This window comes from Pleurodeles waltl, chromosome 2_2 (genome assembly GCF_031143425.1).
Source record: "Pleurodeles waltl isolate 20211129_DDA chromosome 2_2, aPleWal1.hap1.20221129, whole genome shotgun sequence".
Lineage (NCBI taxonomy): Eukaryota > Metazoa > Chordata > Amphibia > Caudata > Salamandridae > Pleurodeles > Pleurodeles waltl.
In genome coordinates this window covers 1,158,231,242-1,158,256,734 of record NC_090439.1, presented here as the reverse complement: position 1 = coordinate 1,158,256,734, position 25,493 = coordinate 1,158,231,242, and the positions used below count along the sequence as shown (strand labels likewise).

General features: G+C 48.2%; 1 protein-coding gene across 1 annotated transcript in view; it reads right to left on the bottom strand.

Moving 5' to 3' along the window:
* The window catches only part of LOC138274952 (E3 ubiquitin-protein ligase TRIM39-like), a 104,816-nt gene that overhangs the window by 49,436 nt on the left and 29,887 nt on the right, over nt 1–25,493 (bottom strand). The window contains exon 2 of the mRNA XM_069219062.1: nt 8,598–8,828. Within this exon, the coding sequence (XP_069075163.1) occupies nt 8,598–8,828 (231 nt within the window). The remainder of the gene's footprint in view (nt 1–8,597; nt 8,829–25,493) is intronic.

Sequence of the window (25,493 nt, the reverse complement as noted above, 5' to 3'; positions counted from 1 at the left end):
GGCAAGGCTCCAGACGAGGCTCCTTTCAGGACCAGCCCAGATTCACCAACTTCTACCCCACTAGAGGGCAACACATGCAGGGCAGAGGATTCAAAGAGAGCTCCTCTTCCTCCAATTCTGATGAGTGTTCATCCTTCCGCTCTTATAAAAGTGGGGTCAGACAGGGATTTTTCCTCTAGACCTGCAGATCCATTACAGCAGATGCTTGAGTTTTATAAATGGTCCAAGAGTTCCACATAGAATTCCATGGTGTCTCTCATCAGGAACCATGGCCTCATCCCCTTAAGTTTTCCTCCTGAGAGACAGCCATCATAGACGAGGTAGTCTCTTCCCTACTGGACAAAGGGCCTATTCGCTGGATGGTCCCACATCCCAATGGGTTCATCAACAACATCTTTCTGGTGGATAAAAGCAACGAAGAACTACAACCAGTCATCAACTAATGAGAATTCATTGAATGGCTTGTCTACCGCAATTTCAAGATGGCGGGGATCCACCTCCTGAAAGATGTGTTACGTCCCTCAGACTGGTTGGTCCGCTTGGACCTAAAAAATGCACACCTATCGATTCCAATTTTTTCCGGGCATAGAAGGTTCCTCCGGTATGTTTGGTGCCATTAAACGTTTGAATGTTCCTCTCTGCAATTCGGGCTCTCCTATGCCCCTCGTCCTTCATGAAAGTTCGCAAACCGGTCGTGGAACACCTAGGGGAGCAGGTTAAATGCCTTATCATCTACTTCAAAGACTTGCTGATAATGGATCAATGTCCACGTCGTCTATCTCTCCAACTTCAAATAGTCATTAACTTCCTGTAGGGACTAGGCTTTGTGATAAACAAGAAAAAGTCACGCCTGGTTCCTTCCTAGAGAGCAACTTTCCTGGGCTTCACCATGGACTCCACTACCACTGCCCACAGCCTTCCATCCCAGAAGGTGGCGAAGATTCGACACAAGCTGAGGAAGACCCTAGTCAAACTTCACCCCTCGCTGAGGCAGATCCCTCGCCTGGTGGGCCGTCTGTCGTCGTCCATCTAGGACATCTTTCCGGAGCCCCTCCAATACTAAGCCTCACAAAGGTTAAAGACTTCTCATCTGAAGAAAGAACTAACTTACTCCCAACTGGTAGTTCTCTCAGATGAGGTGCAAAAAGAAATCATCTGGTGGCTGTCCCACAAGGAAACAGGGAATGGGAGAGTGCTTTTTGGTTCGGTCCCAGACCTCATTACAGAATTGGATGCCAGCAGGTCAGGTTGGGGAGCCAGATGCAGAGAGTCTTCTACAGGGGTCTCCTCAAGAACAGAAATTATATATCAACTGCTTGAAGCTTCTAGCCGGCTCTTTCATGGTACGATGTTGGACGAAGAACAAGATTCAGTTGTGCGTCCTCCTCAAGATGAACAATCTATCAGCGGTCCGATATATCAACCATCGGGGGGGCACTCGCTCCAAGGCTCTCTCCAACATTGCAACCAATTTTTGGCAGCACTGCTTGGACCATCAAATCTCAGTCATGTCGGAATGTCTTTACGGGCAAGCAAAGAGAATAGGCACTCCCGTCATCTTTGGGATTCCAGCCTGTGGAAACTGCATCCAGAAGTCTTTTCCAAGCTTCAGAATGCTGGGTACCTTTCTCTGTAAACATTTTGGTATGCTGGCTGGACCACCAACTATCCCGCTTCTTTGGTTAGAGACCAGACCCGTTGCTGACTGTGACAGATGCCTTCCTTCAGGATTGGAGTCAGGAGAAGGGTTACGTATTCCCTCCATTTGCAATGATTGCAGGAGGCTTGTAGTGGGTACCAATGGTACTTACACATTATGCCAGGTCCAGTTATCCCTTATTAGTACAGTGTAGTAGTGTTCTAGCAACTTAGGCTGATAGAGGTAGCTATAGCAGAGCAGCCAAGGCTGAACTAGGAGACATGCAAAGCTCCTACTATACCACTTATATCATATATGTACTATATCATAAGAAAGACAATACTCAAAGTTACTAAAAATAAAGGTACTTTATTTTTGTGACAATGTGCCAAAAATATCTCAAAGGATATACTCCCTTAGGACGTAAGTAACATACACAAAATATACATAACTAAACAAATCATGTAAGTAAAACAATCAGAAAGTAGTGCAAACACTGTAAAATACAATAGGATGCATTAGGCCTTGGGGAACACAAACCATAGACTAAGAAAGTGGAATGCAAACCCCTAGGCAAGTGTGGTGTGTAGAGGGTCGCTGGGAGTGTGAGAAAACACTAAGGGTGTAAAGGAGACCCCACCCCAAGAGTCGATAAAGTGTCCGCGGGGGCAGGAGCCCACTAAAGCCCGGATGAAGGTGTAAAATGGCAGCCTTCGGTTGGAAGAAGCTGCAGGTTTTGCAACAACAAAAGGAGGTAGGGAGTTCTTCGTGCAGATGATGTCCCACAGCGTGCTGGAGGATGCAGAGTTGTTTACTTGGCAAAATACCGCAAACAAGCCTTGCTACCTGTAAGAGTCGCGGTTGGAGAAAAAGGGTGCTTTCCGGGCCCAGGAAGGACCAGGATGTCGCCACGTGGAGAGGAGACAGAGGGGGCCCTCAGCAACGTAGAGAGCCCACGGACAGGAAGGAAGCACCTGCAGAAGTCCTTGAACACAGGTTCAAGGAGACTGAACACAGCGGTCGTTTCAACACTGCAAAGAGAGGTCCCACGACACCGGAGATCAACTCAGGGAGCTGAGCATCACAGGACGGAGTGCTGGGGACCTAGGCTTGGCTGTGCATGCAGGATTTTTGGGAAATGTGCACAGAAGCCCCTGTAGCTGCAGATCACACAGTACACGGGATTACTGTCTGGGGAGGGGAGGCAAGGACTTACCTCCTCCAAATTCAGACAGTTGGACCACTGGACAGTCTGGGTCACTTGGGTCCACCACCTGGGTTCCAGGGGCCACGCTCGTCAGGATGAGAGGGGACCCAGAGTACCAGTGAAGCTGAAGTTTGATGCCTACTGGAGCAGGGGGAATATTCCGTCAACCCACGGGAGACTTCTTTGTGGCTTCCAGTGCAGGGTAAAGGCAGGCAGCCCCCCGAGCATGCACCACCAGGAAACAGTTGAGAAAGCCGGCAGGATTAGGCGCTACAATGTCGCTGGGAGTCTTCTGGCTACTTTGTTGCAGTTTTGCAGTCGTCCTGGAGCAGTCAGCGGTCAATCCTTGGCAGAAGTCGAAGAGAGAAGCACAGAGGAGTCCTGCTGGATTCTTGCAAGTCGTAATCTGAGGAAAAGCCCACTGGAGAGACCCTAAATAGCCCTCAGAGGAGGTTTGGCCACCTAGTCAGGTAAGCACCTATCAGGAGGGGTCTCTGACGTCAACTGCTGGCACTGGCCACTCAGAGGCCTCCAGTGTGCCCCCACACTTATGAAAACGAGATGGCAGAGGTCTGAGACACACTGGAGGAGCTCTGGGCACCACCCCTGGGGTGGTGATGGACAGGGGAGTGGTCCCTCCCCTTTCCTTTGTCCAGTTCTGTGCAAGAGCATGGACTGGAGGTTCCCTAAACCGGTGTAGACTCGCTTATGCAAGGAGGGCACCATATGTGCCTTTCAAAGCATTTCCAGAGGCTTGGAGAGGTGACCCCTCTCCAGCCTTTAACACCCTGCTCTCAGAGGAAATGCTTTGTTCTGCCTTCCTGGGACTGGGCTGCTCAGACCCCAGGGGGCAGAACCCTGTCTATGGGGTGGCAGCAACTGTAGCTGCAGAGAAAACCCCAGAGAGCTGGTTTGGCAGTAGGGGGGGTCCATAGTGGAGCCCCCAGGATGCATGGAATAGGCTCCCCAATACCAGATTTGGAATGGACTTAGACATCTTACATGGCCATATTCGGAGTCACCATTTTGAAGCTACATATAGGTATTGACCTATATGTAGTGCACGCGCGTAATGGTGTCTCACCATAAAGTCCGGGAAAATGGCCCTGAACAATGTGGGGGCACCTTTGCTAGTGCAAGGGTGCCCTCACACTTAGTAACTTTAAACCTAACCTTCAGCAAGTGAAGGTTGGACATATAGTTGACTTATAAGTCACTTAAGTGCAGTGAAAATGGCTGTGAAATAAAGTGTGCATTATTTCACGCAGGCTGCAGTGGCAGTCTTGTGTAAGGGTTTGTCGAGCTCCATATGGGTGGCAAAAGAAATGCTGCAGCCCATATGGATTTCCTGGAACCCTAATGCCCTGGGTACCTAGGTACCATATACTAGGGACTTATAAGGGGGGTCCAGTATGCCAATTAGAATTGGTAAATGTAGTCACTAGCCTATAGTGACAAATGTAAAGGCAGAGAGAGCATGAGCACTGAGATTCTGAGTAGCAGAGCCTTAGTGACACAGTTAGGCTCTACACAGGGATACACATTTAGGCCACAAACTATGAGCATTGGGGTCCTGGCTAGCAGGATCCAGTGAGACAGGCAAAAACATACTGACATGCATGTAAAATTGGGGGTAACATGCCAAGAAAGATGTTCCTTTCCTACAATGATCACCCGGTCTTCGGCTCAAATCAGGAGGCAACATGCAGAAGTAGTGTTGATCACACCTTTTTGGAGATCTCAAGTCTCAGTTCTTCTAAAACTTTCCGGGGATTTTCCAACAGTCTTCCCCTACTTCAGAAGCTTCTCAACCCGGATCAGATTCCACACCAGCTGGTGATGGAAGGCTCCATGACCCTGATCACGTGGCAGATTACAGGAAATGGTGGTTGACCCAGGGCATTTTGAGATAAGCTGAAGACCTTTTGTCCAAGGCTTGGGAGGGCAGTACAGTCAAACGTTACAGGGCTGTATGGCCACAATGGACACGCTGGTCCATGCAAAAGGGTGTGGATCCTGTTGTTGCAGATGTTCTTCAAGTGCTTAATTTCTTGGTTAGTCTGGTGATGAAAGGTTTAGCATATTGATCCATCAATGCCTTCCATTCCACCATTTTGGTGAGATACACCCCCCTGGATAGGTCACCGATAGGAAAACAACCTTGTGCCTGCTGTAGGAAAGTACCCTATTTCTTGCCATGGTTACCCCCTTGATTGTGTTCTCTCTTGCAAAACTCTGCATTTCACCCACAATTGGCACACTTGAGCCCCGTTATAAGTCCCTAGTATATGGTACCTGGGTACTCAAGGCATTGGGGTTTCAGGAGATCCCTATGGGCTGCAGCATATATTTTGCCACCCATAGGGAGCCCAAACAAAGTCTTCTGCAGGACTGCCATTGCAGCCTGGGTGAAAGGTGAAAGCACCCTTTCACTGCCATTTTTCACTACACCAGGTTATTTATAAGTCACCCCTATGGCAGGCCTTCTAGCCCAGAGGGCAGGGTGCAAGGTACCTGTGTATGAGGGTAGCAGAGGTGCCCCTACAAACTCCAGGTCCATTTTCCCTGACTTTGTGAGTGCGGGGACACCATTTTACACGTGTACTGGACATAGGTCACTACCTATGTCCAACTACATAATGGTAACTCAAAACATAGGCAGGTTTGGTATCAAACATGGTGGAATCATACCCCAAAGCTTTTGCAAGCATTGGTTGTATGATTCCATTCACTCTGGGGGCTCCTTAGAGGACCCCCAGTATTGCCTTTACACCCTTCTGAAGGTTTCCAGGCAGCCCAAGCAGCTGCCACGTCCCAGACAGGCTTCTGCCCTCCTGTTGCTTGAGAAGCTCAAGCCCAGGAAGGCAGAACAAAGGATTTCCTTTGGGAGAGGGTTGTTAAACAGGAGTTACAGGCTTGGGAGGGGTAGCCTCCCCAAGCTACAGGAAATGCTTTGAATGGCACATTTGGTGCCATCCTTGCATAAACAAGTCTACACCGTTTCAGGGACCCCCAGTCCATGCTCTGGCGCGAAACTGGACAAAGGAAAGGTGACTGACCACTCCCCTGTCCATCACCACCCCGGGGTTGGTGCTCAGAGCTCCTCAAGAGGGTCCTTGGGTTTTGCTATCTTGGATTCGAGGTTGGCAGGGAACTCTGGGAGCATCTGAGTGGCCAAAGCCAACAGGTGACATCAGAGGCCCCTTCTGATAGAGGGTCACCCAGCTAGGTCACCAATTCCCCTTCCAGGGCTATTTAGGGTCTCTCCTTTGGTTGGTTCCTCAGATGCGGATTGCAAGACTCAAACAGGAATCCTATGCACCCTCCACTTCGACTTCTGACTGAAGAAACTGCATCGGGCTCTTCAGGACCCCACAAGCTGCAACAAAGAAGCAAGACGCCTTCTGCAACATTGTATTTCCTGCTCCTTTCAGCAACTGCAACATTTCCCCAGTCGTGCATCCTCAGAGGACAGCCTGTCTTCAGCCTGCATCAGAAGAAAGAAGGAATTTCCCTTGGAGTGAAGGACTCACTCCCCTGCTTCTGCAGGCACCAACTGCGACGACGACCGGCTACGTGGATCTCCTCTCCTGCTGAGCTGTGTGGATCCTGCATCACAGGTGGTAGACTGAAGTGGTCCCGACAGTCCTCTCTTCCCACTGTCCAACTTTGGTGGAGGTCCTTGCCTCCCCACGTAAGACAGTTCCCCGGTGCAACACGTCCTTTGCAGCTGCCAATGCTTTGTGGTATCCTTCATCCAACATCTTCATGCATCTTGAAGCTCCAGCCCCCAGCACTCTAACCTGTGACGCACAGCCGGCTGAGTGGTTGTCCGGCTGCGCCCTTCTCCGGCTGCATCGGAGTCTTTCTCGTAGTGCTGTGTGGGCCTCTTCTGCAACTTTCGGGTCCCCATCCTGTGGGACTCCTTTGTGTGTGGCCTGGTCTTCTGTGGGCTCTCTGTGTCGCAGAGGGCCCCTCTGATTCCCTCCTGGGTAGAGTCCACCTGGTCCTTCCTGGTCCTTGGCAGTGCCATTTTCCGCTAACAGCAAGCTTTGCGTGTGCCAAGGCTTGTTGGCAGACTCCGATGAAGCAAACCTGACTGCAATCCTCCATCCGGCGTGGGACATCACCTGTCCCCTCCAGGAACCCGACTTTGTCTTCTTGGGTGGAGTGCTGACTCTTCTTCTTCACTGGCGGTTCTCATTTTGCACCTACATCCTGGTGGGTAGGGGCTCCTACCCTTCCTGGACTCTTCTGTGCTTCTTGGACTTGGTGCCCTTCTTCCACAGGTCTTCTTGTCCAGGAACCCACTGTTGGTGTCTTGCAGTCTCTTCTGGGTTTTGCAATATTCTTCTTTAATTCTCTGTGTGTGTTCTAGGAAACTTACTGTGATTTACTCCTGGTTTCCTGGTCGCTGTGGTGGGTTGTGGTACTTACCTTTGGGCTTTCCTAGTACTCTGAGCTCACTTCTACACACTACACTTGCCTAGGTAGGGTACTGAGTTTTGTATTCCACTTTCTTAGTATATGGTTTGTGCTCCCCAGGCCCATTTCTAACTATTGTGATTTTCACTAATTGCACTGTTTTCTAACTGTTATATGCCTATTTCTGCATACTAGTGTATATAATTTGTGTGTTACTTACCTCCTGAGCGGGTATAGTCTCTATGGTATTTTTGGTATTTGTGTCACCAAAATAACGTGCCTTTATTTTTTAACACTGAGCGTTTTCTTCCATGTGCGTAAGTACAAAGTGTGACTACCACGATAAACCATGCATGTCTCCTAGATAAGCTTTGGCTGCTCATCCACAGATACCTCTAGAGAGCCTAGCTTCGAGACTCTAGCCACACTAATAAAGGATACCTGGACCTGGTATAAGGTGTAAGTACTATAGGTACCCACCACACACCATGCCAGCCTCTTACACCTGCCACCTCCTTCGAGGGATTTGTCTCTCGCTTTTCCCAGAGCCACGTTATTCGTCTCTTTGGGATGTCAACTAGGTGCTCCAGGTGCTGAAAATTTCCTTGTATTGGCAACCAGACAGATTTTTGTCCGGAAAGGAGCTTTCGGCTAAATTAGAAATGATTTGTGACTGGTAGCTTGCAGAAGGGCCTCAGATGTTCGAGCCCTGGACATTTTGGGGTGCACCTTCTTCCCGTCTGGAGTTTCCTTTACGGTAGGTAAAAGAACCAAGTCCAATATCAGGGTTATTTCCTATCCTGCATTTCCACATTCCCCTAAACTGTGTGTGGTGCTATGCCTCAAGGCATATGAAGAGATGTCTTCTGAGTTTCTCCCACCTGGTGAGCACCAGGTCCTGATCGCGTTGCAGAAACTGCGCAAGGCAGTTTCTTCCCCTACCACAGAACGGTGGGTGCGGTGGGTCATGTTGAGGCTGGCATTCTGTCTGTGATATTCTTAAAGAGGTCACATGATAGAGAAGAGTCTGACATTCTGAATGGAGTCACATGACCCAGCCTATCATATTCTTTATACCATTTCGGACTGTCAGTATATATGGAGTTTGCTCTATACTGGATCTGTACATTGTGTTGAGCTGTCAGAACAGAAGCATTTGCAGTTTGTTTAACTTGTCTGTATATTATATTAGGTTGTCAGAATACAGGTACTGTGAATTGACCCTCTATGTTGACCATGCATGTTCTCCACTTACATTCAACGCATCACACACAATATGAATGGAGCACTTCTGTATTGTCTTGTATTTCCCAAGCAGTGTCTCACCTTCAGGAGGTCCAATACTGGTTCCTCGCATCTTTTCTCTAGGTCTGCTATCAAGGCATTAAGGGATGTGATTTGATTGGATAGTTTGGAGATATTTGCATTTTCTACCACGGTAATTGTCCCCTCCAACTCCTCCAGTTCCCTGTACAGTGTTTGCTCTTCATCTCTCAGGAGCCGGTGCAGCTGCTCAATCTCAGTCTCGATTCTCAGCTTCTCGGCTCTCACCTTGTTCTGTCAGCATCAAAGTAATGATGGTTAGATTCTGGGATGCGTTCCATGACAGACAGCCCACCCCTTCCTCCCCTCTCTAGATATGCAAGACAGATGATGATTGGAGAAAGAAATCTGATTTTTAATATTGAATCTAGTGATAATTAAATGTTTCAGAACGTTAATAGAAATAGACAGTCTAATGACAATTGATTTGCAATCTCAGGATTAGGCTGGACTTGAATACTCGATCTTCTACCTTTCTTACATACTAAGACTCTGAGCAGGACTACGCAGGCTTATAAAAAGTCTTGCAATGAAACTGATCTACACACAATGGAGACATCATTAAGTCTGAATACAAGACCATTTAAGATTCAAACTATCATAGAAACATAGACAGCCTTTGTCATTGACAGTGTGAGAACAGTCACCACTGCTTTGCTCAGTGCGTCTTCTTCATTAATTATATCCCTCAGTCCAAGAACACACTTGCTGATGCGCTGTCACAAAGATATCCAGTCACCTTTGTTCAAGCAATCATTCAACCCAATCAAATAACTGGTGCTGTACAACATTTGTAGACATGCCTCACTCATTCTCAGTTTATTCTTAAGGTCCTTAAAGACTTAACTGAATCACTGACTGTCCAAGAAGATATGTAAGTTCAACAACAGCCTCTACTCATTCCTACCAAGGAACTTTAGAATACTCAAAGGCTGTGAGCATCACCAGCCTTATCATGAGTCATGACCGAATGACTGCAGTATCATTACCCAGTAAGTCATGCATGGTGTACAGCATCAGAGGCAGCGCTGACCCTGCTGACTAGAGACGCGTGCAGGTGCTGCCTGCACAAAAGAACTTCACATACTTTTCAACCAAGGACAGAGGTGTACTGCAACACTTTTACCCCAGAGGACAGGAAAGAGAGCATGGCTAGTCAGAATACTCAAAGTGCGCTGTACAACAAGGGCCCCACAGTATCTCTGATACTCCACATGGCAGAGCCAGGGGTCAGTGTGATTTACTGTTTGTCAGACCCTGTTCAGGGCACAATGAGGAAGGCAGAGGCTAGAGGGCCTCAACCATGGGGTTTTGAAGTCATTTGCCAGTAATATGGCTTTGCAAAGTGGGTCAAATACAGTGCCTTTGAACTTGACATTCAGGGAAGGGAGGGCAAGGCCACTTAAGTAGCTCTTTAACTATGTCTCAGGTCTTCCCTGCAGAGCCTGTGTGTGCAGTTTTACACTGCATTGTCGACAATGAAAAACAGCCATTTTGCCAGGCCCAAAGCTACCCTTTTTATACATGTAAATCACCCCTGAGGTAAGCCCTGGACAACCCAGAGGGTAGCGTGCAATGTATTTAAAAGGCAGGATATGTACATTTAAGTTATACCTGTTCTTCTAGTGAGAAACTCCCAAAGCTATTTTTCACTACAGCAAGGCCTATCTCGCCCATGGGATAGCAGGGGAATAACTCACACTTGGGAAAATATGAGCATTTCAAGTTTGATGTCTCTAGACACAATTTAAAATCACAACTAATGGTAAAGTAGGATGTTAAATTGCAACTCTGAAAATGCCACTTTTGGGAATCTGGCATTTTCTTACTTTATCCATTTGATGTGTGATGCCTATCTCTGATCACATGTCTGGGGTGGGTGACAGCTGGGCTTTGTGTATTCCTCCTAGACAGCCACACACAATGGGAGCTTGGGTGTGTCTCAGTGAGCCATCTCTGCAGGATGGGAGGAAGGAGCTGTCCACACACAAAGGGCTGCATAGCCCCCTGTCAGGAATCTGGAGCCAGGGCAGAAAGGGGAGGACCTCTATGCACTTAAAAGGTCAATCTTTGGAGTAACCCCTACTTCAAAGGCACCACTGTGTATAAGTACTGAACCTCAAACACCACCACTTCAGTACACTTCTGGACCTATGATACTGTGCCAGGAAGGAGGACTGTTGTGCTGCTGATGAAATGCCTTTCTGCCAGTCTGCTGCTTTGCTGAACTCCTGCCTTGCTGTGCTGACCTGCTACCCTCTTATCTGGATGAGAAGGACTGCATCACTTGAAGCCAAAACCCAGACAAGCTACTTGGTTGGTCCCCTGATCTGGAGATTCAGGAGTCATAAGACTTCCAACTATCCAACTTCTGCATCTGGACTTTGCCATCTATGCATCTGCCCTGCCAAGTGGTGCCATCCCAGTCCTGGACACTGACAAGTGGGCCTAAGGTGGTTGTCAGGAGAACCGCTGCATCGTCTCTGCTGAGCGGAGCATCCTCAAGCAGAAGCAATGCATCCTCGGCTGAGCAAAGTATACCCAGGGAGAACTGAAGCATCTCCGCGGTTGCCTGGTTTGGACTAGTCGCAAAGACTTGCCTCACTGCTGCATCCCACATCTTGGGACCTACGCATTGCCTTCTGAGCTGCAGCTGCACAACACTTTTCCCTGCATAAGCTCCTTGTGTCTTTTATCAACGGCAGCCTTAACAACCACGCCGAAACTCCACATCGCAGCTTCACCGCTCATCAGAACTGACCAATCGCCTCTACTGTGAAACTCATTCTCAAAATCCGCTTTCGCATCACGAGGCTTGTCGCCAGGATCCTCAACATTAACGCACTAGGATCTAGCACAGCAGTCTTGCCGCATCTCAGAACCGAAGCATCGCCTCTGCTGCGTGAAACATCTCTGATGCGGATCCATACAATGCTTTGCAATCTAGGATTTAAGGTACTTTGGTTCAGCGAGCCTACCTCGGTTCCTGTAGCCGGCCTGCACTCCACTGGTTTAGGCCTGAACTAGTAAAAGACTGGCCCCAATAGCACCACTGAGAATCCCCATGGCAGGGCCAGTAGTCAATGTGATTTACCACTTGTCAGACCTTGTTGGGGAAGGCAGAGGTTAGGCGACAGGGCCTCAACCATTGGGTGTTGGAGTAATTTGCCAACAATGACACATGGCCAGCCATAATGTGGCTCTGCAAAGTGGGTCAAGTACAACCCCTTCACACTTGACACACAGAGTAGCGAGCAGTCACAGGCCTCTCAGTAAGGTCGTGTGGGGGTGCTCAAGCTCAGCACTCAACAATTACATAAAAGACACAATAATCTTAAGGTCCAGCCCCATGGTTTTCTCCTAAGAAATTAAGTACTTCGGTCGCACAGTTGTACTAAACACTACAAATTTAAATGAGCAAACAACATAGTGTTCCTGGGTGTAATCTCTTGAAGGCTCTACCATCGCCTGTCTCCCTCTGTACTCCTCCTCAGCGACCCCCCTGGTTTTGGGTTCCCCTCCCTTATGGTGAGTCAGGTGCAGGCCATGTCCGGCAGCACACCCACCCAGCCCTGTTGGATAAACTGCGGTGCCAGGTTACGCTGGAGCAGGTTTGGGCCTGACTGTAGAGGTCTTTGTCAGATCGAGCCCCATCACAAAAGGTACAGTCCACAAGTTGACAGTCTTGCAGTCCCCGGCAAAACTAATTAAAGTGCAGCTCTGGCTAGGCCACGGGCAATCCCTGTTACACAGTTGCTCGGTTACACCTGATGTACTGCGGTAATCAGTGATTATTGTGCTGTGTAGATCATATCCTGCAGATTCCGAACACACCCTTCCTGTTATTGTTCCATAATTGTTCGTGAACAGGGATTGCTCCACAGGTGTGCCAAAAAAAGACTAAACAGATAAACACCTCACAGGTGGCTGTAGTTCAGAGGCGGGGAAGTCAGTTCATCAGCCTCACAGGACACATGTCCCCAACTGAACTCTGCTAAGCCTACCCAGAGAGATCCCACTACAGCTGCGCTTTTTTTTCTGTTTTTTTCTGCCTGGAAATGTTATGTTCGCATTATCTCTTCCTCATCCTTCTCAAACCCCACAGCAGGGACCTCAAAGATGTCCTTTCAGTCCTCTCCTGGTCCTGACTGGGGGAGCTGAATATCCCCCAGACAAGCTTTAGCATGCCTTTTTCCTGTGGGGGAGGCTGAGATGACCCAATCGCCTCAGATACATCCACAAAGACCTCTTTGGGGGGCACAACATACCAACTGCCATTTAATTAATTCCCTTGCAGCCCTACCATGGTTATAATTTGACGGTCTTCTTCACCAACGTGTTGGCAGTACGACCATCAACATGGTGGTCCTAAGACTGCCAAACTTGTAATGAGGCCTTGTGTGTGGAGATTAATAAAAAGCACTGGTACATATTTCCAAACCAGGAGTGATGTTTTGGGGTAAATTATTTGGAAGAGTTAAGGAAGCATTGCAGCGGATACCATATTTATGGTCATCTGTATCAAACAAAGCATACTTACTTTGTGGCTCTGAAAATGACAATAAAATACCTTTACTAGAGTTATCCCCAAGTAAAACGTGTCAGTGCACACTCAGCTGAAAGGCAGTGGATCACTGTATAGAGTCAAAGACAAAGATACAGGCAACAAGAGAATAGATGTATTTCTTGGTTCAGAGAGGAAATTCACTTTTACTACATTTTTGTATTCTTTATGGAGGTATAATTTCAACTCTTTTCTAATTAGAGTAAGGTTTGGGTATTGTTGGCTATTGGGATGATGTGCCACATTCTGGTGCACTTCTTTTTTAAGTCTTTGTCACCAGACAGTGTCAATTGACTGGTTGCAAAAAATACCTATTGAGGGCTTTCCAAGAACCTAAGGGTGTTTAAAGCCCACCCATCTCTTCCCAGTTGTTGGCCTTATTGTCATTGCTCATTTGCTTACTTCTCATTTGAAGGCATGTTTATCTTGTGTTTGTCCCTCCCCTGGAGCACAGCCTCTTTACCACTGTCTAGCTTGGCTGACTGAGTTCCTCCACTGCTCACTTTTAGGGAACTACTTTACTACTTATTCTCTTTTGCTTAAGCACTCCATAAGAGTGCATGTGTTTTCCATCTCGCTCTCTTGTGTTGCCCCCCACACCCAAATATCCACCACCTGTGCTATGTGTTGTTCTCTCCCTTTTGTGCTGCAGGCTCTCCATTGTGTACTTCTCCTCCCCCCCAACACCCTACCCCTCACCCTGTGTTATTTTCCCCCAAGTGTGCTTCACTCCCACTTCTTGTTGCTGCCATCCCCACTCTGACATTGCCCCCACCACCACTCTGGTCACTTTTTAAAAATATTTTTGTTTTGGGAAGACTAGGCAGCAAATTGCTGCTGGCTTCTCAGCCTTAAAAAACAATTTCTGACTATTTCTAGTTAATGTTTCTTTATTTACAGCTCCATCGAAGGTAGATAAATAAATAAATGGCACCATCGTCATTTCGTATGTGTGTGCACGACTTTTCTTTCTTCGTTTGACAATTCTGCACAGTATGTAGACGATGACAAAGAGCATTGCCAAAAGGTAAAACCAAAGCCAAATAGATTCCAAAAGAAATATTCTTTTTTGTGCACCTTTTTGTATCCAGTCCAATGGTATTCTTGCTGTGGGTGTGCCAAGGACAACAAAGATAGTGGGGTTCTCAGCGAAATTGGCTAAGGTGCTGGTACTGATGGAGTTGTAGATGATGCAGTTGGTTTGGTAAACAGTGCGATCCGGGAATGGGAGCAAGTAGGGTTACTTTAGGATGAGGTGATGTGTTTCTATTTCTTCAAGCTCTTGATGAGGTTTCTGCTGCTTGTAGGACGCCCTTAGGGTGCGCACTGTGGAGTCAGGGTAGGCTGTGAATGTGGACACCATCCAGATGAAAGAGAATGAGGTCTTGAACAGCAGCTCTGAAGTCCTTTGTAGAAGAACAGTTTTGCTTTCATCAGTAGAGAGAGCTGGTACCATGCTTCTGATGGATACAACTACCTGTGGATTCCTCACCTCATGAATACTCCCATGGCGCCAGCATTCGACGGAAATCTTCTTACTAGTCTCTGCACGTCGACGAGGACGTCACTGTCTCGCACGCGACGCCGTCTGACGTCATACAGGCAATAAGAGGTCCTCGACGACGTGCAGACGTCAGTTCCCTTTTTTCCGTGCATTCGAAACGGTTATCTTCGAGGGAGCAACTGTTACTCTTGCGGTTACAGTGTATATCTTGCTGCGTACTCTTTCTCTGTGGAAATAATGTCGCAGAGAAAGTCTGGATTTAAGCCTTGTCATGAGTGTGGAGGCAAGATGTCGGTGACGGATCCTCATTCCGATTGCCTTTGGTGTTTGAGCTCCGACCACGACGTCTCGACTTGTGATTCGTGTCAGCACATGAATCCGAAGGCCCTTAAAGAACGCGAGGCGAAGCTGTTTATGGCCAAGTCAAAGGAGAAGCATCACAAGAAAAAGTCTTCTCCAAGACATCGGCGTCATCGAGACTCCCGGCGCCGTAGAGAATCTCGGCGTCATTCAAGGGAGGCTCGTTCCAGGTCTCCGGATCGGCGCCGGAGGACATGGGAGGTCAGCCCCACGGTGACGCCGCATCCTTCGACGCCGTTGCTCTCTCCGGCGTCTCCAACTTCGCCTGGACAGGCGTCGGTGATTGAGGTATTGGAGCCTCAAGTGTTTTCTCCGGCGCAGACGCCGAGGCCGGCGTCGGGGTCGCCTCCGAGTCAGGCACCCCAGTATCCGGCTTTTCCCACCCCTGGAGCCGATAGTTCCGCATTCTTGAATGCGATGTATGCCATCTTCCAACAGATGGCTCCAGGGGGTGCTCCGGCTGGGCCTTTGGCCTTTTCTTTGGGTGATCCTGCGCCTCTTCGGCCGGCACCCTTTATGCCCTTTCTCCCGTTTGGGAACGTGGGCTCGGCGCCAGTGTCGGCGCCGGTGGCCGCTCCGATGGCTTCGGACGGATTGGCCCCAGGGATTTCCATCCCGTCGACGTCGAGATTTCGGCCTGTGACTCCGGTGGGTCCATCCGTTTCATCTGCTCTTCAGTCGGCGCCGAAGTTACCTGTGGCGCCGGATGCGGCGTCGGTGGCTTCGGAAGATCGGCGCCGATCTCCGACTTCGGCGGAGGTATTGTCGACTCCGCGGATTGAGCAACGACTGCATTCAAGGAGGCGTGCTCTCCGGGTACTAGAGGAGCAGGAGTACCAACGAGCCCTAGAGGAAGGAGAGCTAGAGGACTCGGGTGATGGGCTGCGTGGACTGGAGTCGGCCAGTGGGCTGGACACTTCCCCTGAGTGGGACCTTTCGTCCCCGGGGGAATATACCGAGGAAGCTGCCTCCTTTCATACAGTGGTACGGAAGGCAGCTAGTTTTTTGGACCTGCCTTTGCCGGTGGTGGAGGCGAAACAAAACCTTTTGACAGAGGTGTTGCATCCGGCCTCAGCCGCGGCGGAGCCTCTATTACCTTTTAATGACGCTCTGCTGGATCCGGTTTTAGAGGTGTGGAAGAAGCCGGCATCTTCCCCAGCAGTTCACAGAGCCGTGGCCAGGAGGTATCGGACGGCTCCAACTGATCCTGGTTTCCTATCTAGGCACCCTACGCCGGAGAGCTTGGTTGTGCAGGCCTCCTGTTCGTCCAAGTCAGCGCCTGGTTCTTTTCCGACGGTGCCGGGGGACAGAGATTCAAAAAAGCTGGAGGCGCAGTCGAAGAAGATTTTTTCGTCCTGCAGTCTGGCTTTAAAAGCCACCAATGCAACCTGTATCCTGGGGAGGTATATTCATGCTCTGATGGATGACATCTCCTCTTCGTTTACAGAGCTTCCCCAGGGTCTTTTGGATCTTGTCTCTGATGCTCAGGCTGCTGCGACCCAAATTATCCAGACGGGACTGGATACCACCGACTCGGTAGCCAGAGCAATGGGCACAACTGTGGTGGAAAGGAGACAGGCCTGGCTCCGTAACTCGGGCTTTTCGGCAGATGTACAGTCCACATTGTTGGATCTCCCGTTTGATGGGGACAAACTGTTTGGGGCTAAGGCTGATTCGGCCTTGGAACGGTTTAAGGAGAGCAGGGCCACGGCTAAGTCGCTGGGACTCCAAGCTCCTTCTTCCACGGCCTCTTCCAGATTCTTCAGGAGGTTTCGTGGATTTGGGCGTGGCTCTTCCTCCTCTTCCTTTCGGGGAAGATATCAGCAACCTGCCTCTTCCCATCCCTATAGATCTTTTAGGGGGAGGGGTAGGGTCCGCACCAGGGGAGCTTCTCAGCAGCACTCTGCCTCTTCCTCATCCTCTGGCGGGGTGCAGCAGGGGAAGCAGCCTTAGGCTTCCACCATTTCCCACTCACTCCTCTCCTGTAGGGGGAAGATTACAGCATTTTCTCACCAAATGGGAGACTGTTACGTCGGACACTTGGGTTCTCAGTGTTGTGGGAAAAGGCTACACCCTTCCCTTTCGGGAGTTTCCGCCCCTCATCCCGCCCCGCCCTTCGTATTGTTCACAAGAACACCTCCTGTTGCTAGAACAGGAGGTAGAAGTCCTCCTTTTAAAGGGCGCGGTGGAGTTGGTCCCGGAGCAGGAAAGGGGTCAAGGAGTTTACTCAAGGTATTTCCTGATTCCCAAGAAGGATGGTCGTTTGAGACCAATTCTGGACCTGAGGATCTTGAATTGGTTCCTCAAGCAGGAAAAGTTCAAGATGCTGACCCTAGCACAGGTGCTTTTGGCGTTGAACATGGAAGACTGGATGGTGTCTGTCGACTTGCAGGATGCTTACTTTCATATCCCGATACTCAAGTCACACAGGAAGTATCTCCGGTTTGTGGTGGGATCGCAACACTACCAGTTTGCGGTCCTTCCGTTTGGTCTTACTTCAGCACCTCGAGTCTTCACGAAGGTGATGTCGGTGGTTGCGGCAGAGCTCAGAAGGAAGGGGATAGCAGTATTCCCTTACTTGGACGATTGGTTAATCAAAGCCAAGTCCCCGGAGCTTGTGTTGCGTCATCTGCAGTCAACAACCCAGTTGTTGTTCGACCTGGGCTTTTCGGTGAACGAGCCCAAATCTCACCTAGAGCCCTCTCAGCGCCTCAAGTTCATAGGGGCAGTACTGGATACAACATTGGGTCGGGCCTTTCCTCCGCCTCAGCGGATTCAAGATATTCAGGATTTGGTTCCAATGTTTCGAAATGGAGCGGTAGTTCCAGTCCTCAAGGTCCTTCGTCTGCTCGGTCTTTTTGCCTCCTGCATTCTGTTGGTCACGCATGCTCACTGGCACATGAGGGCTCTTCAGTGGTGCCTCCGAAGGCAGTGGTCTCAACACAGAGGGGATCTAGAGGGTACTGTCAAGATCTCCAGAGATGCTGCTGTGGATTTGAAGTGGTGGATTGCAAGCAACAATCTTTCACAAGGAAAGCCGTTCCAGCAGTCGCCACCAGTGACAACAGTCATAACGGATGCTTCCACTCTAGGGTGGGGAGCTCATCTGGGGGATCTGGAGATCAAAGGTCTTTGGTCTCCAGAGGAACAGATTTTTCACATCAATCTGTTAGAGTTACGGGCTGTACGTCTGGCTCTCAAGGCCTTCCTCCCTTCCCTTCGAGGTCAGTCGGTACAGGTCCTAACGGACAATACTACCACGATGTGGTACATAAACAAGCAGGGAGGAGTGGGGTCGTACCTTCTCTGCAGAGAAGCTCTTCGACTATGGTCCTGGGCAAAGGACCATCGGATTTGCTTGATAGCAAACCATCTGGCCGGAGTTTTGAACGTGCGTGCGGACAGTCTCAGTCGCCACTTCTCGGCAGACCACGAGTGGCGTCTCCATCCAGATCAAGTCCGTTTAATCTTCCAGAAGTGGGGGTTTCCTCGGGTAGATCTGTTCGCCACTCGAGAGAACGCGCATTGTCCGTTGTTCTGCAGCCTTCAGTATCCGATGCAGGAACCGTTGGGGGACGCGTTTCAAATTACCTGGTGCGGCCAGTTGCTTTACGCGTTTCCTCCCATACCCTTGATTCCTCGAGTATTGAGGAAGATTCGCCAAGACCGGGCTCTAGTAATCTTAATAGCTCCGGATTGGCCAAGGAGGGTGTGGTACTCCGACCTTCTCCAACTCTCAACGTGCCCGCCGCTCCGTCTCCCTTTCAGGGCAGACCTCCTCTCACAGTCGCAGGGGCAGGTTCTACACCCCAACCTCCAGAGTCTGCACCTACATGCCTGGAGATTGAACGGGGCAACCTGAGTTCCTTCTCTCTCCCGCCTGAGGTAGTGGATGTTATATTAGCGGCCAGGCGACACTCCACTAAATCTATCTACGCTAATAGGTGGTCTAAATTTGTTGCGTGGTGTGGAGAGAGGCAGATTGATCCCTTACATGCTCATCTATCGGACATTTTGTCTTTTGCTCTATCTCTGGCGCAAAAAGGTTGTGCAGTAGCTACCATTAAAGGTTATTTATCGGCCTTGTCAGCCTTCATATGTCTTCCAGACCAACCATCTTTATTTAAATCCCCTATTGTTATCAGATTCTTGAAAGGTCTTCTAAATCAATATCCTCCAAAGCCATTCGTTATGCCGCAATGGGATTTGTCCTTAGTCCTGACTTTCCTTATGGGGTCCCCTTTTGAACCTATGCATTCTTGCCCCTTGAGGTATTTGGTTTTAAAAACAGTCTTCCTGATAGCTATAACATCAGCAAGGAGAGTGAGTGAGTTGCAGGCCTTATCAGTAAAACCCCCTTATACAACTTTTTATGGGGATAAGGTGGTGTTGAGGACCAAGGCTGCTTTCCTCCCGAAGGTTGTTTCACCCTTCCATTTGGCTCAGGCAATTACTTTGTCCACGTTCTATCCTCCGCCTCATCCTTCCAAAGAGGAAGAAAGACTGCACCGTCTGGACCCAAAGAGAGCGTTGAGCTTCTTTATCGATAGAACAAGGGATTTCAGGCTGGAGGATCAGCTGTTTATTGGATACGTGGGCAAGAGGAGAGGAAAGGCAGTCCACAAGAGAACACTATCCAGGTGGGTTGTTCTTTGCATTAAAATATGTTACTCTTTGGCAAAGAAGGATCCTCCTGAGGGCATTAGAGCTCATTCCACCAGAGCTAAGTCAGCCACTTCGGCCTTAGCCAGAGGTGTTCCTGTGGTCGACATCTGCAAGGCCGCAACTTGGTCGTCCCTTCACACTTTTGCAAAACATTACTGTTTAGATTCTGAGGTTAGAAGGGACGACCATTTTGCACGGTCAGTGCTGCAGGATTTCTTGGTTTGACCATTTAGGCACCCACCGCCGGGCGTGGTACTGCTTTGGGACTCTATTCATGAGGTGAGGAATCCACAGGTAGTTGTATCCATCAGAAGAACGAGTTACTTACCTTCGGTAACGACTTTTCTGGTGGATACATTAGCTACCTGTGGATTCCTCACGGTCCCACCCGCCTCCCCGTTGCCTTTATGGTCTTGCCAAGTAATCCTTGAGTGCGCTCCTCTTGGTCCTTGAGGGTGCAATAGATGTATATATATAATATATTTGTATATATATATGTGTATATGGTATATACTTGGTGTGTGTATATATTTTAAAAGAGAGAGTTTTATATATATATATATATATATATGTACATAAAAAGATTTACAGTTATTCATACAATGTGGTGTATTTTACAATATAATGGATGTTGCCTTGCTCTTTCATTGCATTGCCTGGTTGTTCTCATGCACGTAAAAAATGATTGGTACTGACGTCTGCACGTCGTCGAGGACCTCTTATTGCCTGTATGACGTCAGACGGCGTCGCGTGCGAGACAGTGACGTCCTCGTCGACGTGCAGAGACTAGTAAGAAGATTTCCGTCGAATGCTGGCGCCATGGGAGTATTCATGAGGTGAGGAATCCACAGGTAGCTAATGTATCCACCAGAAAAGTCGTTACCGAAGGTAAGTAACTCGTTCTTCTTGTTCTTGGCCACTAGCAGGAATTCGGTCTTAGTGAGATTGAGCTGAAGGTAAATGCTGGATCCAGGTGTGGGTGAGATGCAGAGAGAGGCACTGCATGTCAGCGGCGGGGGAAACTTTCAAATACAGTTTTGTGTCATCAGTGCATTGGTGAAATATGATGCTTTTATCCGTGATTAGAGTCCTGTGGGGCTCCATGTTGTGTTGTGTCTCTTGGGTAGGTAGGAGGAGAACAGAGAATTCTGCTGTCACTGAATCCCACTTCATTCAGCATGTGGATGAGGGTGAGGTAGTCTTTATCTGTGGTGAGGTGGGCGTTTCCTGCAATTTCTTGGTAGCTGTCTTTGGGCTACAGTACCATTTATAGCCAGATTGGTATTTGTTTAGGAGATGAATGGACAGGTTTTTTTTAAGTCTTAAAGGTTTGGTATGCATGTTTAGTTAGCATTTGAATGTTTACAATGTCTTCCAGGAATGTGTTGAAGTTATTTGGAAGTGTGCTGATGGGGTGAGGGGGAGATGAGTTCAAGGTTTAAGGTTCTTGAAAAAGAATTTGAAAGATATAAAGCTTTTTCCAGGTTGGTTTGCTCTCGGAGGTTATGAGAAGGGGTGCTAAATCCACAGTTCACCTAGGGCATGACACCAGTTGCTGATACACCATACAGAGCAAACTTCTCTTGTCCTAAAGCATTTTGTAGTCTTTATATTGTGTGCCTTGAAAAGGGGTAAAGAAACATAGAGCATAATACTAAACACTACAAAAGTGCAGGTACTCAGAGCCTTTGTTCCCCTCCACCTCCTCTCACTCTCTTTCAGTGTGAAGGGATCCCCTGGTGTGGGTCTCAGACAGAGGTGCAATGCTCCCCCACACCTCTGTGGCAGTATCATGCACACCGTCTCTCAGTCTTGGTTTTTTCATCAAATACAGGTCTGTTGTAGTCCTCAATTAGACCTCTCTGTACTTCATTCCATATCCTGCTCTCAGTGAATGAAAGATGCCGCGACTGCAGGTTTGCTGTCTCTGCTTCAACTTCTAGAACAGACGTGGTGTGATGCAGTGAAATCCGGAGCCGGCGGCAGGCTGGAGTGCGCTCATCTTCTGGAAGGTGGCCATTTCCCGGGCACCTGGAAAATACGCTGGAGCTTGCAACCCATGGGTCTTCACTGGGCCTTCCTTCAGGGGCGGCCCCTCCACGAGAGCGGAGGAGCATCACCCCTCTAAAGAAAAATGCACCAGAACTGAAAAATAACATGGTAGTAAACTTTCTAACCATTTTATTTTTCAGCACCTCGTTTTGAACGGAGTGTCAGGACAGAGCAGGGCTATTGCTGCCGAGTAGCAGCAGGGAGCTGTGCACTTGTTTAAAGTGTGCATGTCCCTTTGGACGGCCGTATTACGATGGCTAGTTTGACACTTTAAACTTCTCCAACCAAGCTGTCTTAAGACAGCTGGGTTAGGGAAAGCACAGTCCTACAATCCTGACGCTTCTTTCATGCTAGTTACCAGGTGAGCCAGGATTTGCTAGTAAAGTTTCCTGGGTCCCGCTGCACGTTGGAGCCAGGAGAGGAGAGGTGACGAGAGGAGGATGTCATAAAGTAAGTGCAGTTTTTAAAATTTGTTATTATTATTGTACCCCCCGACTGCCCCTTCATGGTAAATACGAGCCAGCCGCTGCTGCCTTCCTTCACTCGGGCTGCTTGGAATGTCAATGGCTTAGCTGAGTAGGTCTCCTATTGGTCGAGGCAGAGATGCAGACCGTTTTTAGTCTTATGTCTGTGTAGCTACATTTGGGCAGCTTCTATGTGCTTCACTGGCATAGCCTGATGAGACACACTTCTGGATGACACCTCGTATAGCTGCACAGTCACTCAGGCATAAAATGGACGAGTGCCTTGACGCAGCAGCTTCTCTTACAGTGGCGTTTGCTGACTGGGCACAAATTGCGCAAATACTGTGGGCTAACCACTTGAAGACCATTGAGACACACTTGACAAGTGCCTAGCACAAGCAGCAGGTAGGTTTCATCAGGGAGATTCACTCAGGGACACTACAACAAAGCTGCAGAATCTGTGCTTGAGCTTAGATGACAACCTCTGAACAGGAAGAACATAAATCATGCTCTTTGCAGCCTCTGCTGGACAGACCCTCAGCTCTGGGAGCAAATGTTTTTGTCCATGTGGTGAGTGATCTCCTTCAGGATTAGCTCCCTCCTTCCCTCTTCAATGGGGCGAGTCACTTCCAAGCGTTTCACGACAGGGGTACAGTTACTCCCCACAGACATTTTTGATAAACATACTTATACTTTATTTATATTTTAAAATAAATATCAAACCTATATTTCAGATGTATTTGCTGTAAATAAAATACATATATGGTTAATTTGTTTCTATTTCTTTAGGAAAGGGTTCAACACCATGAAGTAAAGAGTAGCTGCTTGTAGCTCTCTGGCCGCCTGAGTCCAAACTCCTCATCCTGCCGCTTGGGTGCTGATATTAAAGGGGGGAAATATGAGTTTCGCCCCCACTGATGATCATAGAGAGAAGATAGTCAAAGAATGGCGGGTGTTTTGCCTCCGCTGAGAAACAAGATGGAGGCTGCGTTCTGATTGAAACTGTGGCCGACGGAGCTGGAGTCACTCAGCGGGGCCTGTGAGTGTGGCTGGCCCAGTCCGAGCGGTGCAGGAATGGCCTTGGAGAGAGGGGCAGGGGGCTGTGCACTGTAGGCCCCTCACTGTCCCTTATATACAGAGTGGCAGATTTTATCCCAAAGGTGAGGCTCCTGCATGCGGTCTTGGATGAGGAAGATGCCCAAGTAGCAGGGAATCCACAGCGGCTCTCCTCGGCTGATTGGGCAACTTTAAGCTGCTGCCCAATATCAACCGCTTTGTGTCCTCCTCCCTTCTGATGATTGACACTACACTTCTGGATCGAAATCTGGAGGGATCACTCGCCTCTGGATTTGCTTTGCCTTGGCTGAGAGCTCGGGGTCTGCCTCGGAGTGCATTGAAAAACGTGGGGCAGCAGCACTAGCGCCCCCGTCTGGATGTATCCCTTATCTGCGTGGAGGTATTGGAGCACTTCTCCTAGTGTGGCTGGGGGTACAGTGCATGTGAGGCATATCTTTGATGCAGTATGTACTTTGAAATGCTAAACTGAACACAGCACACCCACCCAATACTCATCAGGAGGTGGAAATCAAACATAACTTATGGTCACAGTAACTTTTGCTTTTGATCCCACTGCTCATGGCTCAGGCAGAATATGTGATGGAACAACTAGGTCCTAAACAACTACTTGCCTAAACCACTACTGCTAAACAACTAAAAGGTCTCTACAATGAAGTACTGAACAACTACTGTCTAAACAATGATTTTGCCTGAATAACAATTGCCTGAACAACAAATTTTAAGGTAAGTTTTTCATTTTTTTTATTTTTATGGTTTATTAGCTGTTTATAATATATATATATATATATATATATATATATATATATATATATATATATATATATATATAAATTCTAAAGGTGTATTAGTTGTTTAGAAGTTATATATCAATTCTAAACAATTTTTATATATGTATATATAAATTCTAAAAAACTAATAAACCATAATGAAAAAAAATTACCTTAAAATTTGTTGTTTAGGCAATCGTTATTCAGGCAAGATTGTTGTTCAGGCAGTAGTTGTTCAGTACTTCGTTGTAGAGACTTTTTAGTTGTTTAGCAGTAGTGGTTTAGGCAAGTAGTTGTTTAGGGCCTAGTTGTTCAGGATGTTTCCCCTCAGGCGACTTAATATACTTTAGGCTATCTGGATCCTCTGTATGAAGGTTGGGAGCACAGGGGTGTCCTGTTTTTGTTGTTCTTTCCCTCCCATGTCAGTTTTAAGGGGGACCTGTAATAGGCCACATTTTAGGTGCGGTTAAGACACTTTGTTATACAATTTGGACTCACAGTCGTAACTGTCCTGGGTGGAATAGGTTGGGGTGTTATGTTGGTGGTTATCGTGTTCTTTTAGTTAATGACTGGATATCACACAGTTTTAGTTTAGTTTATACGATGATGTATCAAAGGGTGGAGGAATGGCAGCAATGACAACAGCACAGTGTTGATTACAGTTAGTTACTGTTAGAAATGGGGTCTCTAGTTGCCTTGTCTGACCACAGTCCTAGTCAGGGTAAGTCACAACACAATCCAAATTATCTTTTGCCCACCCTCTGGTAGCTTGGCACTGGGCAGTCAGGATTAACTTATAAGGCAATGTGCAAAGTATTTGTGTAATAAATCATAAATCATACAGTAACACAGTGAAAACACCACAGAAAGGAACCACACAGGGTTAGAAAAATAGATAAACATAAATAAGGTCAAAGTGACAAGGATCAAATAAGCACAAGTTGAAATATCACTTTTAAAAGGTTTAGAAGAGTCTCAATCCTCAGAAATAAACAGTTGATTCTTAGTTACACACAGTACCTGGGGTGTGTCAAAAATCACGACACACGGAGACTGCAGAGGAAGAGATGCATAGAAAAATGTCTCCTAGTTCAGCCTAAGCTGCTCTGCTAAGCTACCATTATCTATCAGCCTATGCTGCTAGACACCCTATACACTAATAAGGGATAACTGGGCCTGGTGCAAGGTGCAAGTACCCCTAGGTACTCACTACAAGCCAGTCCAGCCTCCTACATTGGTGGCAGCGGTGGGATTCCCCATAGTCATCGTGCAGAAGTGTTTTCCCACCGAAAGACCGCCAACAAGCCTTGCTAGCTGCAAATCGTGCGGTAAGCGTTTTTGGATGCTGCTGTGGCCCAGGAAGGACCAGGATGTCGCAAATTGCGTCAGGAGAGAGAGGGGACGTCGAGCAAGACAATGAGCCCTCTCAGCAGCAGGTAGCACCCG